Source organism: Protopterus annectens, chromosome 3.part0 (assembly GCF_019279795.1).
Source record: "Protopterus annectens isolate FY-2018-M chromosome 3.part0, PAN1.0, whole genome shotgun sequence".
NCBI classification, from domain to species: Eukaryota; Metazoa; Chordata; order Ceratodontiformes; family Protopteridae; genus Protopterus; species Protopterus annectens.
In genome coordinates this window covers 456,451,137-456,469,727 of record NC_056731.1, presented here as the reverse complement: position 1 = coordinate 456,469,727, position 18,591 = coordinate 456,451,137, and the positions used below count along the sequence as shown (strand labels likewise).

The 18,591-nt window shown below is 46.5% G+C and overlaps 1 protein-coding gene across 1 annotated transcript in view; it reads right to left on the bottom strand.

The window, feature by feature from the left end:
• The window catches only part of SIRT5 (sirtuin 5), a 615,922-nt gene extending 614,220 nt beyond the window's left edge, over nucleotides 1-1,702 (bottom strand). Inside the window, exon 1 of the mRNA XM_044064885.1 lies at nucleotides 1,476-1,702. Within this exon, the coding sequence (XP_043920820.1) occupies nucleotides 1,476-1,626 (151 nt within the window). The 5' untranslated portion in view covers nucleotides 1,627-1,702. The remainder of the gene's footprint in view (nucleotides 1-1,475) is intronic.
• Nucleotides 1,703-18,591: the final 16,889 nt, after the last annotated feature.

Genomic DNA, 18,591 nt, shown 5'->3' with positions numbered 1-18,591 from the left:
AACTGTTCAACAGACTGTATGATTTTTCCCTTTTTATTCAGTTTGTTGAATACTTCCTGTGTAGGATGTCCAACTAACACAGACTTACCTAAAGTAGCATTATGAAAGTACAGCTCTGTAAGTAAACTTATAGCAGTAGATGTTCAAACAATCATGGTCGCAGTTGCCTTAGCCATATGGGTTGCATCCTGCACAGGACAGACCAGTCGGCCAGCATCCAAAGCTTTGTGGCACTTCCACATGCCCAAACAGGTAGTTTGAGCTGAACTGACTAAAAGATAGGTGTGGGCATTAAGCCCTTCAGAGCTTTTATACCAACTGAGAGGGAGAGGCTAAAGCCCCAACAGGAAATAAGTGAGGGAGTAGCTATTGCAGCAGCCACCATTCGAATATTACTGTTGTGATAAGTTTACTGCACTAAGTTTTTCATACTGATCACTGCTACAGTAGACTTAAGATATGGGACTAGATTACACTAGTATACTTGGGCAGTAGAAGGGAAAAAAGTGCAGGAGCCCCTACAGAATGCCTGATCTACACCCAGAGATAGAATCAAGCTTGTAGTGACTTGTAAAAGTACAAACAGTAGACCAACTTGCTTCTTCTAGAATACATCAAGAATACAACTCAATAAAAAAACTTTAAATGAGGTCAAGGCCCTGGAAGTAGTCCAGGGTTTGATTACCTCCACCTCCATTTGCCTATTACATGAATTTCAGCAGGTCAATTAACCAGACTGTGCTCTGGGGTAATTGGGAAATTGAGCTAGGCTCTTCAATGGTATCCTGGACCATATGCCTTGTACCAATCTACTAATCTATGAAACCCCTTGCAAAAAAATGCAATTAACCATGTGTGCTATGGGCCAAGGCAAAAAAATACACTGAGCATGGAGGTCCTTGTGGGGAATTTGATGCTTATAGGCACACAGGTAAACAGTTACCAAACAAATGCTACGCACATACAAGTGTAGGACTGTGATGCACTCTCAAAGTGAAAATTTACAAGACAGGAAAGAACTAAAGGTGGTGGAAGCAGATGCTGCCTACATATCAGGTATATGGAGACATCTCAGTTAAAATAACAGCCCCACCATGGGGAGATGGTTATCAGCTACGAAAAGTCTGGCTGGACATCAGTCTCAGCCCAAGGCAGAAATCCATAAACTCACAAAGTACATCAGAGAAAGCATCCCTTATTTTGCTCGGGGCTGTAAGCAAGCAAATAAAAAAAATGTGCATAAGAAAACTAGATCGTTTTCATGTGGATAAAGGGAAGCTTGAACTTTGACTGCAAATAGTGGGCATCTGCACATTCTCTTTACCCTAAAGATTTCTACAGATTTAAAATATTCTCCAAGAAAACCAAAAGCTATCTAAAGTAAGACAGTACTTCATATTACAAACAGTTAATCCTTTACTCAGCATAACCGTACACATACATTTAGAGATGTTTATATTACCTGCATCTCTTACCATGAATCTCCAGTACATTTCTGGAGCCTGCTCTCTTATGAAGTTCATCAATGTTCTGAGTAATAACCACCAGCTTCCGGCCTTGCTTGCTCAGCCTGCTTTCACATTCAGCTATAGCAACATGAGCAGGATTTGGGTGTTTACTTAACATCACTTCTCTGCGGTAGTGGTAAAATTCCCACACTCGTGAAGGATTTCTAGCAAATGCCTGAGGTGTTGCCAGTTCCTGCATGAAAAAGGTGAAAAGAAAATAGATATTTACAGTGCAGTAATCCATAATGTACAACATGGTACTAGAAATCATAATACAGAGATACTATTTTTCTCTAATAGGCTAAACCAGATACCAGTGGTTTCAAAGCAGCTGTCTTACTGCTCCAAGAACTTTTCTTACAGAGCTATAAACCTGATTTGCAAACACAGTTCTTTGTTGCATCAAACTTTGCACAGCAGAAATCAAACCGATATTTCAGTATCAAAGTCTTATCACTCTACCACTGATCACTTGATAAGACAGGAGATACAAATGCAGATTACTATCCACAGCATCCCAATTATATATACCCTTGTTCCCTTACGGATCAAGATATATAGTCTATGTTTGTGTGTGAATCTAAGATCAGAACCAGCTGCCCCTGTCTAAGAGGGACATAGGTAAAACCCCAGGTGTAAATTTATGGTTTCCCATCGACTGTCCAGGTTATGCTTAAATAGGGTCAATGAGGAGCTCTGTTTTTCATGAACTGGAAGTTTGTTCCAAGGGAGTGGCAACCTCTGTGAGACGTATCTGTCTATCCCGCATGTCCTGCTAATATCGCAGGCTAGGAGAAGTTCCCTAGAGCAAGTGAATCTTGTCTCATTGGATTTGCAGATATGCAGTAGCTTCATCAAGGCAGGTAGGCCAGGCACAAGTAGTCTCTAAGCAATCTATGCGATACTGAGTAAAGTGATTGGACCTTCAGTCTGTCCATGTACATCATGTGTTGTAGGCCCTGAATTTTCTTAGTGAGACACCTCAGAGGTCTCTCCAGTTGCTGCAGATGTCTGGTGAGGTACATACAGAAGGGAGCATTGTACTCTATTATTGGTCTGATGACAGCAGAGTACAGGGGAATTATAACCTCCTTAGCTTTGGGTGCTATACCTTTGCTTATGAGGTGTGCAATGTAATAGAAGTTCTTTACTATTGTACACACCTGATGATCAAAGTTCAGGCTACTACCAACTTGTGTTCCTAAATCTGTTACCACTGTGTTTGAACTTTTGTGTGCGTGTGTGTGTGTGTGTGTGTGTGGGGGGGGGGGGGGGTATTACTAATGTTATCATTAGCAAGGGTTTCCCCTTCCCAGAAGCTGATAATGCATTTTTTTTGCAGTTCGTTCAAGTCCATGGCTTTGACACCAATTTATCCATATAAGCCCATTTGTAGTGTGATGACATCTTCGGGGGATTCAATGATTGCACCCAGTTTGCAGTCATCAGCAAACTCGGTAAGCCATAGGTCATCAATTTTCACCAGGACTTCTGAAAAATAAATACCAAATAGTAGGAGGCCCACAATAAATCTCTGTGTAACACCACTGGTAACAGGTCTGCTAGTACAGTTGGCATCCCAAATTTTGGCTGTGTGTTCTGTTTGTGAGCCAGTTGGCAACCCTTAGCTAGGTCAAGATAGGCAGTGTGAACAGTTTTGCCTTCATCCAGGGCCTTGGTGACATTTTCAAAAAAGTCCACCAGGTTTAGCAGGAAAGACCTGCCCTTAAAACCAAACTGGGTCAGATTAAGAGTTTGAAGGTCACCTATATCCTTGTTGATCCATGATGATTTTCTCCATGGCCTTGCAGACGTGACAGATTAGGGTGAGAAAGTGGAAGACGGAGACCACTGGGCAAAGAGAAGCCACTGAAGGAGCCTCATATGTAATCTTGCCAGAGGGACTAACAATCGTAGCAGCCATCATCCCCAACAGTTGGAGGACCCATCTTGCCTTCGCTCTTCTCAGAGGGAGCAAGGCGTGAACTTGTAGGACTCGGATTCTTTCCTGTGGTAGAAACGCCCGCATGAGGACAGTGTCTAGTTCGACGCCTATAAAAGTGACATGCTGTGAGGGCAACAAGGCAGATTTTTCCCCAGTTCAATGTGATGCCCAACTGCTGACATAGGTTGATAGTAGCATCCCTGGTCTGTAGTAGATGCATGGTGGTGGCAGTAAGGAGCCAGTCGTCCAGATACGGAAACACTTGGAATCTCTGACGTCTCAAGTGAGCAATCACCACTGTCATGCATTTGGTAAACACCCTGGGGGCTGTGGTGAGACCAAAGAGCAGGGCTCGTAACTGAAAATGACTGGCTCCCAGCCGGAAGCGTAGGTGACTTCTGGATGCCCTGTCCATCTTTATGTGGTAATAAGCATCCTTGAGGTCAATGGAGCACATCCACACTTCTTTTCCCAACAATGGGAGAATAGACTGCAATGTGACCGCTCGGAACTTGGACTTTTGCACGTGGGTGTTCAATCGGCTGAAATCCAATACGGGTCTCAGGTCCCGTCCTTTTCGGCACCAAAAAGAATCTGGAGTAAGTCCCTAATCCGATCTGGTCTGAGGGGACATGCTGGATGGCTCCTTTTTCTAGCAGCTCCGGAAACGCGCAGTCGGGCCTCCCATCAGGAGCGGCGGTAGGGAGAAAGTACAGTTTTGTACCTACCATAAATGTAGATGTCCGAGAGGTATGCATCTGCAGTCCTAACATATGGGTTGTCCTGCCTCAGGCAGCCCTTTGGTCGGCCGGATTCCAAAGTCTGGGTCTGGCCTCGGCTGATGTCGCACTTCACCCGACGTCATAGCTGCTGTGAATTGGGTATAAAGGCATCAGCCGACACCATTTTCCTCAGTGTTTCTTGCCCCAGATGCCAGGTGCCCTCTAGGAAGGCTAAATTTGGATGAATGCAAGAGATTCCAAATAGTAGAGAGCAAACAATATAAGCATGTATATACATATATACAAACAAATACACCATAATAGATTCCCCCAGCTAGCTACAAGATGGGCAAATACCCTAGGAGTACCACAGAGGGGAAGGAGGGAGGGTAATCCTGACTGCAGATGCATACCTCTCAGACATCTACATTTATGGTAGGTACAAAACTGTACTATGTCCTTCAAGGATGCATCTGCAGTCCTAACATATGGGTAGAATACCATAGCCAAACTGGGGGAGGAGGTACTAAGAAGATTATGGTGTAGTCAGGATCCCTTGCAAAACAGCAGTTGCAAAACCTGCTCGGGATCTGGAGTATAAAGGTAGATTGTAATGCTTGGCAAATGTATGCACGGAGCTCCAAGTAGCAGCTTCTAAAATGTCTTTGGTAGGCACTCCTCGTAGGAAAGCTGTAGTAGTGGCTGTAGCCCTTGTGGAGTGAGGTCTGATGTTTTCTGGAGTTGCTTTTCCATGAAAAGAGTAACAAAATCTAATGCAATTTCCTATCCATTTTGAGATTGTCTGTTTTGAAATTGCTTTTCCTTCCATTCCTGTTGCATATGCTACCAGAAGCTGGTCAGTTTTTCTGTTGGTCCTGGTTCTGTCCAGATAGTAGCGCAATTGCCTGTGCACATCCAAGGTATGTAGTAATCTTTCCCCCCGTTCTGTGGATTGGGGAAGAATGCTGGTAGGTGGATTGCTTGGTTCAATGATACCCTGGAGACCACTTTTGGCATAAAAGTAGGGTTGGTTCTCAATGACACTCTATCCTGATGGAAGATAAGGAAGGGCTGTACTGCCATTAATGCCTGTAATTCAGAAACCCTTCTTGCTGAAGTGATTGCAAGCAGGAAAGCAGTTTTCCAAGATAAGAACTGTAATTCTGCTGTTGCTGCTGGCTCTAAAGGGGGAAGTGTTAACTTTTCCAACACAAAGTTAAGGTCCCATGTAGGCAAAGGTGGCTTCCTTGGAGGCTTTACATTTTTAATTCCTCTCAGAAACTGCCTGAGTAGACGATGAGAGAAGACTGGAGGATCCATGTTGTATTCTGCTGAAATTGCTGATGCATGAATCTTAATGGAGGAGTAAGACAGGCCATTGTGGAAAAGTTCTGCTAAGTATTCCAGGATGTTAGCTATGTTTGCTAGTGATACATTTTCTCCTTTTGCTGCACTCCAAATGAGGTATCTTTTCCATTTGGCTGAATAAGTCTTCCTTGTGGAGGGTCTGCGAGCCTCCAGGATAATGTCCTTAACCCTCTGAGATAAATCTGGGTTATTATGTTTTATGTAATGTTCCAGGCAGCTAGCTGTAGTGTTTTCAAGTTTGGATGTAGGATCTTGTAGTTGTTCTGTGTTAGCAGTAACGGAACTAGAGGTAGAGGCCATGCGTGTGTCCGAGACATACTCCTCAGTAGCGGGTACCAATGCTGCCTCGGCCAGTCTGGAGCTATCAGGATGATCCTTGGGTGGTCTTCTTTGATCTTCAGTAGCACTTTTGTGCATCAAAGGAAGAGGTGGGAATGCATACGCTGTCAGGTTTTCCCAACTGAAGGATAGGGAGTCCACCTTCCAAGCAAGAGGGTGGTATGTCCTTGTGCAGAATTTCCTCAATTGGTGGTTGTGTGGGGATGCGAACAGGTCTATTTCTGGTAGTCCCCATTTCTTTGTAATGGTTTTGAAGATGTCTGGATGCAGCATCCATTCGTGGGCATCCGTGGTAGTTCTGCTTAAGGTGTCTGCTAGTATATTTTCTTTTCCTGGCACAAATTTGGCCTGGAGTTGAATGTTGAGGTTCAGGGCCACATTCCACAGGTCCATTGCCATCCGGCATAGAGGATATGAGTGTGTGCCTCCCTGTTTGTTGATATACCACATGACTGTGGTGTTGTCCGTCCTTATCAGCAAATGACCCTGTTGAAGAAAGGGTCTGAATGTCTGTAGTGTCTGTTTCACTGCCAGCATCTCTTTTAGATTTATGTGAAGGTTCAGCTGGTCTTGTGTCCATAGGCCTTGTATACACTTGTCCACCATGTGTGCCCCCCAGCCTAGGTCTGAGGCGTCCGTGGTGATGGTCTGGCTTGGGTGAGGTTTGTGGAAGTGCAGTCCTCTGTTCACCTGACAGGCCTGAGCCCACCACAGGAATTCTTGTTTCAGGCATGGAATTATTGGAATCTGGGCTTCTAGACTGTGCTTGTGTTGAGACCATACATTCCTTAGGTACCATTGCAACTTCCTCATATGCAGTCTGGCATGTGGTATCAATATTATGCAGGATGTCATGTAACCCAGGGCTTGCAGGACTTTCCTTGCTGTAAGCTGGTTCTGTGTTGTTAATGCCATGAAATAGAGTGGTAGTTGCTTTTGTTTTTCTGCTGTGAGAAATGCCATTTGATTTGATGTGTCCAGTTCTGCACCCAAGAATGTTATCCTTTGGGATGGTACCAGCCTTGACTTTTTCATGTTGACTGTGTATCCCAGGGCTTGCAGTAGTTGTATAACCTTTTCCAAATCTTTTGTTAATTTGGTCTTGTTGTCCGCTTGTATTAGGCAGTCGTCCAGGTATGGATAAATCTGAATTCCCTGTAGCCTGCAATGGGCAATTACTGATGCCAGGCATTTCGTGAATACTCTGGGCGCAGTAGATAAGCCAAAGGGCAATGCTGAGAATTGATAATGCTCTGATCCTGCAAGAAATCTGAGGTATCTTCTGCAAGATCTAGAGTCACCAGCCAAGACTCCTTGCCCAGCATGGGAAGAAGTTGCTGTAGGGTCAGCATTTTGAATTTTGGAACAATGAGATATGTGTTCAGAGCGGACAGGTCGAGAATAGGCCTCCATTGGTTTTCTTTTCATGGTACCAGGAAAAGTCTGGAGTAAAATCCTTGCCCTTTTTCCATGGGAGGTACCTTTTCTATAGCTCTCATCCTTAGTAGGTGGTTGATTTGTCCTAGAGCGTTTGTTTTTTGGTTTGGTGGTAGGTTTGGCATTCCTCTCTTATTTGGTAGAGTGTGGAAGTGAAACCTGTAGCCTTTGCCTATTGTCTGTAAAATCCATTTGTCTCCTGTAATGTAATGCCAGTTTACGGAAAATAAGGCTAGCTTTCCGCCTAAGGGTGCTTCCAGTTGTTCCCTGGTAGGCGGTATCAGAGCCAAGTCATTGTGTCTGTCCTGTGGAAGTGGTCGTAGCTGGATCTGTGGCAGTACTTCTCTGGTTGTTAGGCTGCCACTGACGTCCCCTGTAGGCACCTCTGGATTGACCTCTGCCTCTTGGGCGCCTATTTCTGCCTCTCTGTGCTCTGGAGGTGTCTGGAAAGGACCAATTCTTCGAAGGCCAATTTCTACTAAACCTTGGAGGCCGGACCTGTAAGAAATCCTTGACTGTTTGGACAGATTTTGCTTTTTCTTCCACCTTCTTTAGCACTTGCTGTGCAGGGGAACCAAACAAACTTTGTTTCTCCATAGGAGCATCTAGGAGCTTTGACTTTACATGGTCTGGTAAGGATTGTTCTTTTAACCATGCATGCCTTGTAATCACTGTTCCAGTCATAGCTGATCTAAAGGAAGCCTCCAGTGCATCATAGCCACATTTTAAGGAATGATTACTGACCTGCTGAGTGTTGTGTACCAAATCCTGAAGGGACTTACGGTCTATAGGTTCAGGAGAGGACAGTTTTTTATTTAGCTGGTCTAACAAAAATTAATGATACTGAATCATGTGGAATTGACAGTTTAAGGCCCTAGCCGAAAGAGTAGCAGAAGTATAAACTTTTTTACCCCATCTCTCTAATGCTCTAGATTCTCGTTCAGAGGGGAGGGGGTTTCTGGCAGAGGCAGCTGCTACAGCTTTGGGGCCCTGTGAAATGGTTTCAGGATCTGCAATAGGAGCCTTATACAAGTGAAAGTGTGTGTCCGGGACCCTGTAATATCTGTCAGGCATGGCAGGGGCCGGGGGAAGAGAGTCAGGGGCAGTACAAGCATCATTATATGCATCATCAACAACTGTTAGTACTGGAGGAATGGCTAAAGGCCTATGCTGTGGTAAATGTAAAAAGGTCCTTCGCCTTTTCCTTGAATCTGAAAATTCCTGGCCCTGCCATTGAAAATGCTCTCTCATAGCATGTAAGGTTTCCCCAAAAGAAAATTCCTCAGGAGGAGAGGCAGAAGGAATGGAGTCTTCTGCATCCGAATCCTCATAAGGGGAATATGGGCCTTCTGGAGGTTCTGAGTTTTCTGAATCATCCGAGGAATAGTCTGTTGAAACTGGATCTGGGGGCTCTGCTCTAGGCCTCTTCTCAGGAGGGGGTTGAGAGGCCCTGTCAGGGTGAGGTTGGGATCCCCTGATCAAAGAAATGAGATCCTCAGCCAGGCTGTGCATTTGGGAACTAGAGGTAGGCCTGTGTGAGGGGGTTTTAGCAGGCAAGGCCTTAGAAGATTTAGCTGCTTTAGCCCTAGAAAAAGCCTTGATAGACATAGATGCAGGGGGCCTAGCAGCTCCACGTGCAGGAGTAGATATGTCTAAAGGAATAGTATCTGATAAATCCTGGGTACCTGCTACAGCAGGGGAAATTTCAGTAGCAGATTCAGCCATGCTGTGTGAGGCCTCGGCTATAGGAGGCATGCTTTCGGCCGAAGGAAGAACCGTTGACTCTGTTTCAGCTGAAACCGAGACGCTCGCGGTTGGCTTAACCGCGGTTTCGGCCGAAACCGCGGACCGCGAGTGTCGGTCCTTTTCCTTACGCTTTTTAGCTAATTGTGAAGTCGGAGTCTCCGACGGCATTTTGTAAGCAAAAGCGGGACCAAAAAACTCCTCTGCAAACTCCGACCGACGTCTAAGTATCCGTCGGTTGAAGGAAGCACAGGCTAGACAAGCTGCTACGTCGTGGTCTGGGCCTAAGCAAGGAAGGCAGTAAGAGTGGAAATCCTTATGAGGTATTTGTTTCCCACAAGTTAAACAGTTATTCACTTTTTCTGACATCGGCTGAGGCAAGAAAGAGTCCCCAACGGGGTACTTAGCTTTTTAGAAGTCTTCGGTAGTAGTAATCTCTGGATCTGACCGACCGGCACTTGCGAACAGCTTCTGCTTCGGGCACCGCGCGGCAAGAAAGACTGAGGAAAATGGCATCGGCTGATGCCTTTATACCCAATTCACAGCAGCTATGACGTCGGGTGAAGTGCGACATCAGCCGAGGCCAGACCCAGACTTTGGAATCCGGCCGACCGAAGGGCTGCCTGAGGCAGGACAACCCATATGTTAGGACTGCAGATGCATCCTTGAAGGACATCCACGAAATGAATCATGGTCTCCCGAGTTGCAGAGGCCTCCTCTGCCCCTAGGGCGGCGTCTCCTTGAATAACTACCCCTGCCCCTGCCTGTGGAGGGGAACTCACCTTGTGCACCGAGAAAAAAACTTCTACGATTTCTTGAACCACATTTTGCCATCCGTCTGGGCCTTGGGATAAGGCCTAGAGGGAAGGGAAAAACGGACTCCTTCGGCAGACAGAGTTTTTCCCTCCTGCTCGCACCTGATGAATGTCTTTCACCTTGGTTCCGTACAAAGAGGAACCATCAATAGGGTTATCGGTGAATGAGGACTTGAAGGCCTCCGTGAAATGACAAAGGCGCATCCAGGCCTGCCTCCTAAGAGCAACTCCTGAACTTGCTGCCCTACTTGCTCCTTTGGCTGCATACGACATGAGCCTCATGGAGGAGTTTGCAATGGAATTGAGGGTAGACATCTGAGCGTTGACCATCTGGGCCACCGCCTCAGAAACGTTACCTGTGAGAGTATCTCCAAGCTCCTTGAGGAGATCTCTCTGGAGCCATGTAAAGTGTGACAAATAATTCAGTGACTGTAAGGTAAAGGTCGCTGAAGAAAAGGTACGCTTCCCGTACCGGTCCATGGTCCTAGACTCCTTGTTAGGGGGGATGGATGGTGGAAGAAGTCTCGGCTAATTCCTTCTGAGTGGCAGCTGCCACCACCATGGCATCCACAGGGACTCCCTTAGACAAATTCCTTATCAGGAGGAGCAGACAAAAATTTATTGGGTCTCCTGGGGCCTGGTTCCACAGAGTCAGGGGTTTCCCACACCCTTCAACAAACCAAATCCAGAAGCTCGTCGAAGGGTGGAGATACCCAGGAGGTGGAGGGTTGAGCACCAAAGGCCTTCAGGAAGACAGACTCCTCCTCGGAGGGGGCTTTGGATGGCCAGTCACCTCTGTTTCAAAATCTCTAGGATGTCAGAGAAAGAAACATCCTCAGAGGATGACTTGGGGGACCCCTCTGATTCCTCAAGGTCAGTGTCTGATGCGAGAGACTCATCCTGGGAATCTATGTGCTTCCTCTTGCACGTCTTCTTTCTGGGTGGCTCCTCAGGCAAAAATTCTGAGGGGCCCTCAGAAATGTGGGGACCACTCATCCGGGTACCTTGAGGCCTTGGGGCTCCGTTGTCTAGAAATAGATGGTGATCAGAGACCTGCACCGGTGTAGTAGGGGACAGAATGACCGACCCGCATGATGCCACTGCCGACCTGGCCAGCGGGCTCTGCATGGTCTTGAAGGCTGCCCCCCCCCGAGTCCGAAGAACGACCAGCCTCTAAAGTCATGACAGGAATCAAACTTCCCCGCGCCAAAGTACAGAGAGGGAGACTAGGAGCAGAGAGGTGTCCCGAAGCCTCTCCCTCGGGTCAGACCAAAGAATCCTGAGTCCTGTGGACGACGCCGACAGGGTCTGAGCTGACATCAGCACTGATAAGCCAGGAGGGGCTGTCGGTACCGACCTAGTGACATCACACAGAGCAGAGCACTCCGGCTCGAAAGCTGAGGTGCGCTCGGAGGAGGAAGTATCGAAGCAGGTTGAGGATCAGGCTCCGGAGCCGACTGGGTCGGAGCCACGAACAATTTTGCCAGGAGCGGTGACTGAAGGAGTCTCTGCACTACTCTATCGATGTCCACATCTGATAATTTCCTGGAGGATTTAGAGGATAGAGAAGGAGAACGAGACCTCTTCTCCGAAGGGAACCTGCGAGGAGGGGATACTGGCCTAATGCTAGGCGATCGGCTCCGAACACGTTCCAAGAAAATTGGAGCCAAAGCAGGTTTCATAACAACTGACACTTCTTGCGGCCCCGAGGACAATGGAGCCGAGGATGTCGAAGCAGACTTTGCTATTTTCTCCGGTGGCTCCGAGGAGACTGATGGAGCCAGAGATTGATTTAGAGGATTTAGCCTTAGAGCTGGAAGCACTCTCCAAACCCTCCTTCCCTTCAAAATCAATTTATTCTTCCTTTCCTGAAGAACTCGCAGACTAAAGGCATGACAGAAGCTGCATGACTCCTGGAGATGAATCGCTCCCAGACAATATACACAGACAGAGTGTCCATCGGTAATGGACATTTTATAACTGCACCTAGAGCACTTCTTGAAGCCCGAGGGCTTGTGCTCCTTAGTATCTTTGGACATAGTTAACCAACAATAATAAAGCACCAAGACAATCAAACATGAAATAAAAGGACCAACGGTCAAACAGTCACAAGTCAGGAAAAATCTACAACAAACAAATACCACAAGATCTCAAAGTTAAACGATCCTTAGACACAAACACAAGGGAGAAAGGACTAATACCTCTAATTTAAACAGTTTTTAGTCCCGGAAACTTTAATGACACAAGGAAAGCAAGGGGACAGACTAGGTCATCTAATTGAAAACGGGCCTAGCCCATTGGAAACAGCTAGTGGGATACCACAGAAAAAACAATCCAAAACATTTTTTTCACAAGACAAGACAAGAACACACAATAGCTATTAAAATAGCTTTTTGTTTGCAGCAAATGTATCTGATAAGGAAGAAAAAGGGTACTTGGCCACAGCCAAGAGCAAGACCACGTCCCAGCGACACGAGCGGTAAACGAGATCTGGGGATAGAGAGCAGTGCAGCATGGGATACATCTTAGCCCAGCCAATAGAAAGACTTGGAGCTAAAAAAGTTGGCCGAGTTGGAGCAGACATTTGGCTCCGAACCCATGGGTAAGAATGTAGGTGAGATTGGACTACATAACATCACTTGTTGCATTTCACGTTGGAAGGAGAGGAAAAGAGATCGCAGCAAGGCTGACCCCACTTGAGAAAGATCCGTTTCACTACTAAAGGATTCAGAGACCACTCATAAGGCATCAGAATAGACCTGCTGAGCCTGTCCATCAGAATGTTAGGCCACCCCGGAAATGTGTGTTGCCATCAGAAAACAGCCAGTGGAAATCATCCACTCATGGCTTCAAGATATAGGGAATAAGACCTGGCTCCTCCCCAGTTGTTGATGTACCAGGCCACAGACATTGTCCGTCCGGATAGCATTCGTCCCTGGGGGGGGATGGGCATGGAGAGCCTGCAACGCTAGAAGCACTGCCCTCATCTCCAGGACATTGATATGCAATCTGGTCTCGTAGGGGGACCATGTGCCTTGGACTGTCCTTCCCAAGCAGTGCCCCCCATAGTCACAGTGGCCGAGGGGGAAGGTGGAAGAAAAGAGTGACCAAGATCCGGAGAATGAATCCATCACAGAAGAAAGTCCCTGCACACCCAAGAGACTCGAATAGGATGCGACAACGAGAAATCCAACATGGACCATTGAACCGTAAGAGTCCACTGACGAACACACATGTGAAAACACGCCATGGGTAAAAGACTGATCGTGGCCAACCATGGACCCCCAACACCCTTAATACCATTTTTGCTGTCGGTGACTGAGCTTGAAGAATACAAAGGACTTGTAGCTTCACAGACTGTATTCTCTCTGAGATAAAGACTTTGGTTTGTACAGTGTCCAAATGAGCCCCAATGAAATCTAATACTTGAACCGGGAACAGTGACGACTTGTTGAAATTGATGGTAATGCCCACCCTCTGGGCTAAGAGAAGAAAGGAATCCCCTCCCTTGGCAGAGCTGATGCCTGGAAGGGGCAGCGAAGAGCCAATCGTCAAGGTAGTAGAAGACCTGCATTCCCTGGAGTCTCAGGTGAGCCGCTACCACTGCCATCACTTTGGTTAACACCCTGGGAGCCATGGTGAGACCAAAGGGGAGCTCTTTGAACTGATAAGGACTGCTCCCAGCCGGAAGCGGAGAAATCTCAGAGAGCACCTGTCCATTTTGATGTGGTAGTGCGCATACTGAAGGTCGATCAAACACATCCAAATCACTCTCCTGCATGAAGGGCAGGATAGATTGCAGAATGACCAATCGGAATTTCATCTTGGCCACTAACAGGTTCAAGATGGAGAGATCCACAATGTGTCTCAAGTCCCCTGTCTTCAATGGCACTAAAAAGAGTGTACAGTTGTGTACACTTACCATAAATGTAGATGTTAGAGTGTATTCACTGTGGCAGTCCTAACAAATGGGTTATCTGGCTCCCAGTAGGCCTCAGTCGGCCAGAATACCAAAGGTAAGTAAAAATGAAGTCTGTTGCCATCAGTTGTAAAGGACGTCAGGGCATCAGATACAAAAGGAAAGAGCCGATGTGACTTCCTCAGTCTTTCTTGCCATAACAGTCAGGAGCCCCCAGAAAATAAGGCTTAAACCAAAAAACAATCTGACAAATAAATTAAGCCTGTACCTCGGGAAGACAGAATAGGAGAGGACCACAAAAAGAGGGAAGGAGGGAGGGAAACCAGGACTGTAACAGTGAATACATTAACATCTACATTTATGGTTAAGTGTACACAACTGTACTATGTTAATCGTGTTTCACTGTTGCAGTCCTAACACATGGGTTGATTACCACAGCCCAGAGAAAAAAGGGGTGAGGAACCAACAGCATCCAGGGTTGGAGATAATGCCCTGCAACACCGCAGTGACAAACCCTGCCCTGGCTCTGGAAAACAGAGGCAAATTATAATGCTTTGTGAAAGTGTGAACAGAAGATCATGTGGCAGCTTCCAAAATGTCTTTACTAGGGACACCCCTTAGAAAGACTGCATTAGTGGAAACTGCTCTAGTAGAGTGGGTCCTAACCCCCTTGAGGCAGAGCTTTGCCATGAAAGGAATAACAAAAGGTAAGGTAATGTAATGTGCAATCCATTTAGAAATGGTTTGCTTAGAAATAGCCTTGCCCTGGGCTCCAGGGGCAAAACTGACCAATAACGGTGCTGATTTCCGAAGGTCCTTAGTCCTGTCCAGGAAAACCTGAGCTGTCTGTACACATCAAGAGAATTTAGGATCCTTTCACCTCTATTGTGAGGATTAGGAAAGAAGGTAGGAAGGTGTATGGACTGATTAAGAGTCAGGCTGGAAACCACCTTAGGCATAAAGGAGGAATTAGTCCTCAGAGACTATCTGCATGGAAAATAAGAAAAGGCTCCACGGCCATCAAAGCTTGCAGCTTTGAAACCCTCCCTGCTGAAGTTACAGCCAAGAGGAAGGTGGTGTTCCAAGAGAGAAACTTCAAATCTGTAGAGGTGGCTGGCTCAAAAGGAGGAAGAGTGAGTTTCTCTAATACAAAATTAAGATCACAGGCTGGAGTAGGTGCTCTTCTGGGAGGTTTTAAATTGCAAGCATCTCAAACATTTTCATCAGCGGATGAGAGAAAATGGGCTGGTCAAGAGAACAATGAGCAGAGATGGCTGAAGCATGGATCTTGACAGAGGAAAAAGACCACCCTGAAGCAAATTAGCCAGGTATTCCAGGATCAGAGGAAGGGTTGGTTGAGAAGCAGACTCCCCTCTAGCCTGCATCCATTGAGAGAACCTTTCCCATTTACCAGCATAGGATTTCCTAGTGCTATGCCTCCTGGACTCCCTCAGCATGTCAACCACCTGTTGGGAAAGGGAAGGAGTCATACAATGAGCCATGCTGCCAAATGGAGAGACTGAAGATGAGGGTGTAGAATGTTTCCCCTTTCCTGAACCAAAAGATCTGGCTTCAGAGGAAGATGCCAAGAAGGAAGATGGGAGAGATTGTGAAGCAGCAGATACCAATGCTGTCTGGGCCAGTCCAAAACTATAAGAATAGTCCTTGGACGTTCGTCCCTGATCTTCACTAATACTCTGGGAAGAAGAGATAGAGGAGGGAAGGCATACACTGAGAGCAACAGCCAAGGGAAAGACAGAGCATCCACTTTCCAGGCTCTGCTGTGCTGCTGCCTGGTGCGAAAGAGAGGTAGCAGATGGTTGTCTGGGGAGGAGAAAAGCTCCACCTGTGGAGTGCCCCAACATTGAATGATGCTGTTAAAGACTGTTCTGTTCAGCTGCCACTAGTGAGGGATCCAGGGTTTGCCTGCTCAATTACTCTGCCAAAACATTGAGCCTTCCAGAAAGGAAATGAGCTAGGAGATGCAGGTCCACGGATGCTGCCATGGACCAAAGAGTCATGCTTTGCCTGCACAGGGGTAAGAGTGAGTCCCTCACTGTTTGTTGATGTACCACATGACCATGGTGTTGTCTGTCCTGACAAGCAGGGTCCCTGGAGAAAGAAGATGCTTGAAAGCTAGTAAGGCTTGCTGAACTGCAATCAACTCTTAGATTTATGTGCAGGTGAATCTGCTGAGCGTTCCAACGTCCCTGTATGCATCTGCCATCAACATGTGCTCCCCGGGCGTAGTCAGATGAGTCTGTATTCAGAACTTGAGTAGCAAGAGGTGTCCAAAAAGGCATGCCTTTGTTTTGTAGACAGGCTGTTGCCCACCATAGAAACTCCGCCTGCACAGATGGAGGAAGAGGAATCATCATATCCGGGTCCTGTGTGTTAACAACAAATGTTCTTGAGGTACCATTGCAATTTCCTCATATGCAGTCTTGCATATGGAGTCATGAGAATACAAGATGCCATGAATTCCAGAGCTTACAGGTATTTCCTTGCAGGGAGCTGGGACAGGCTTGCCAAGTCCTTGAAGTAAACTGAGAGTTGTTTGATTCGCCTGAGTGAGATACATCTGGGTGGCTGTGTTCAGACTTGCTCCCAGGAATGTTATCTCCTTGGATGGTACCATTTTTCTATTCCATTTTCTATTTTTCCAAATTAAGAGTGTAACCCACGGAACAGAAGAGTCATTACGAATTCCAGATCCTTTAATAGATGTTCCAGAGAACTTGCTTGAATCAGACAGTCCAAAAGTATGGGTAAATCTGAATTTTCTTCTGTCTGCAAAAAACAATGGCTGGGGCCAGGCACTTTGTGAAGACTCTGGGAGCAGTAGATACGCCAAAGGGCAGCGCAGATAATTTGATAATGTAGCTCACCCACTCTGAAACGAAGGTACTGCCTGCAACTTTCCCAGACAGGAATGTGCAGGTAAGCCTCTGAGATCCAAGGTTACCAGCCAGGAATCCTTTTCTAGCAGTGGCAGCAATTTATGCAGAGTGAGCATTGTAAACTTTGGAATTACTAGAAAAGAGTTCAGAATGGAAAGATCCAGGACAGGACGCCAGGTGCCTTCTGTTTTTGGAACTAGGAAAAGCCTGGAAAAAAAGCCCTGGCCTACCTGCTGAGCAGGAAATGATTCTATTGCTCCCAGATGAGATGGGCAAAATTTGTTTTTCTACTTCTGCTCTTTGGTTTGGAGAAACGTCTGGGAACTCCTTGGATCTGGACAGGTGCGGAAAGAAAACTTGTGCCCTAGGGACACCGTTCTGAGCACCCATTTGTCACCTCTGATAGTGGCCCAGACATCTGCAAAAAGGGCCAAACTTCCCCCTAAAGGATTCTCCCGGCAAGCAAGAAAGTACAGTTTTGTACCTACCATAAATGTAGATGTCCGATAGATATGCAACTGCAGTCCTGACATATGGGTTGTCCTGCCTCAGGCAGCCCTTCGGTCGGCCAGATTCCAAAGTCTGGGTCCGGCGTCGGCCGATGTCGGCTCCTCCCCGACGTCAGAGCGGCTGGAGTATAAAGGCATCAGCCGACGCCATCTTCTTCAGTGTTTCTTGCCCCAGATGCCAGGTGCCCTCCAAGGAAGGCTAAATTTTGTGAATGGATAAACAGATAAAACCAGACATGCACAACAGTAATAAACAGATACACCATAATATATATCCCCAGCTGATAGGTAAGGGGAGAAAGGACCCAAAAGGAAAAACAGAGGGTAGGAGGGAGGAAAACCTGACTGCAGTTGCATATCTATCGGACATCTACATTTATGGTAGGTACAAAACTGTACTATGTCCTTCAAGAATGCAACTGCAGTCCTGACATATGGGTTGAATACCATAGCCAAGCTGGGGGTGGTAGGACTAAGCAAGAGATGGTGTAGCTAGGAGGCCCTGCAGGACTGCCGAAGCAAAGCCTGTTCTGGATCTGGAGTATAATGGCAGGTTGTAGTGTTTGGTAAATGTATGCACGGAGCTCCATGTAGCAACCTCTAGAATATCTTTTGTAGCCACTCCCCTTAGAAAAGTGGTGGATGTGGCCATAGCTCTGGTGGAATGTGGTCTAATATTAGCTGGCACACTTTTTCCATGAAAAGAATAACAGAATCTGATGCAGTGTCCAATCCATTTTGAGATAGTTTGTTTGGTGACTGCTTTTCCTTGCACTCCAGCAGCATAGGCTACAAACAGTTGGTCAGACTTCCTGGTGGACTTTGTTCTGTCCAAGTAGTAGCGTAGTTGTCTGTGAATGTCTAAAGTATGCAGCAGCTTTTCCCCTTTATTTTGAGGGTTAGGAAAGAAAGTAGGCAGGTGAATTGCTTGATTTAGAGACACTCTGGATATCACCTTAGGCATGAATGAAGGATTGGTCCTAAGGGAAACTCTGTCCTGATGAAAGATGAGAAAAGGAGGAACTGCCATGAGGGCCTGTATCTCCGAGACTCTTCTTGCTGAGGTGACTGCCAACAGGAAAACCGTTTTCCAAGAGAGAAATTGCATTTCTGAAGATGCTGCTGGTTCAAAAGGAGGAAGAGTTAATTTTTCCAAGACATAATTGAGGTCCCATGCAGGAATTGGTAGCTTCCTTGAAGGTTTGATATTCTTTATGCCTCTTAGAAGCTGTCTTAGCAAGGGATGCGAAAACACAGGTGGATCACAGTTGTAATGTGCTGAGATAGCTGAAGCGTGGATTTTGATGGAAGAGTATGAGAGACCACTGTGAAACATTTCTGCCAAGTATTCTAATATCTGAGGTATGTTCATCAGTGATGCATCCT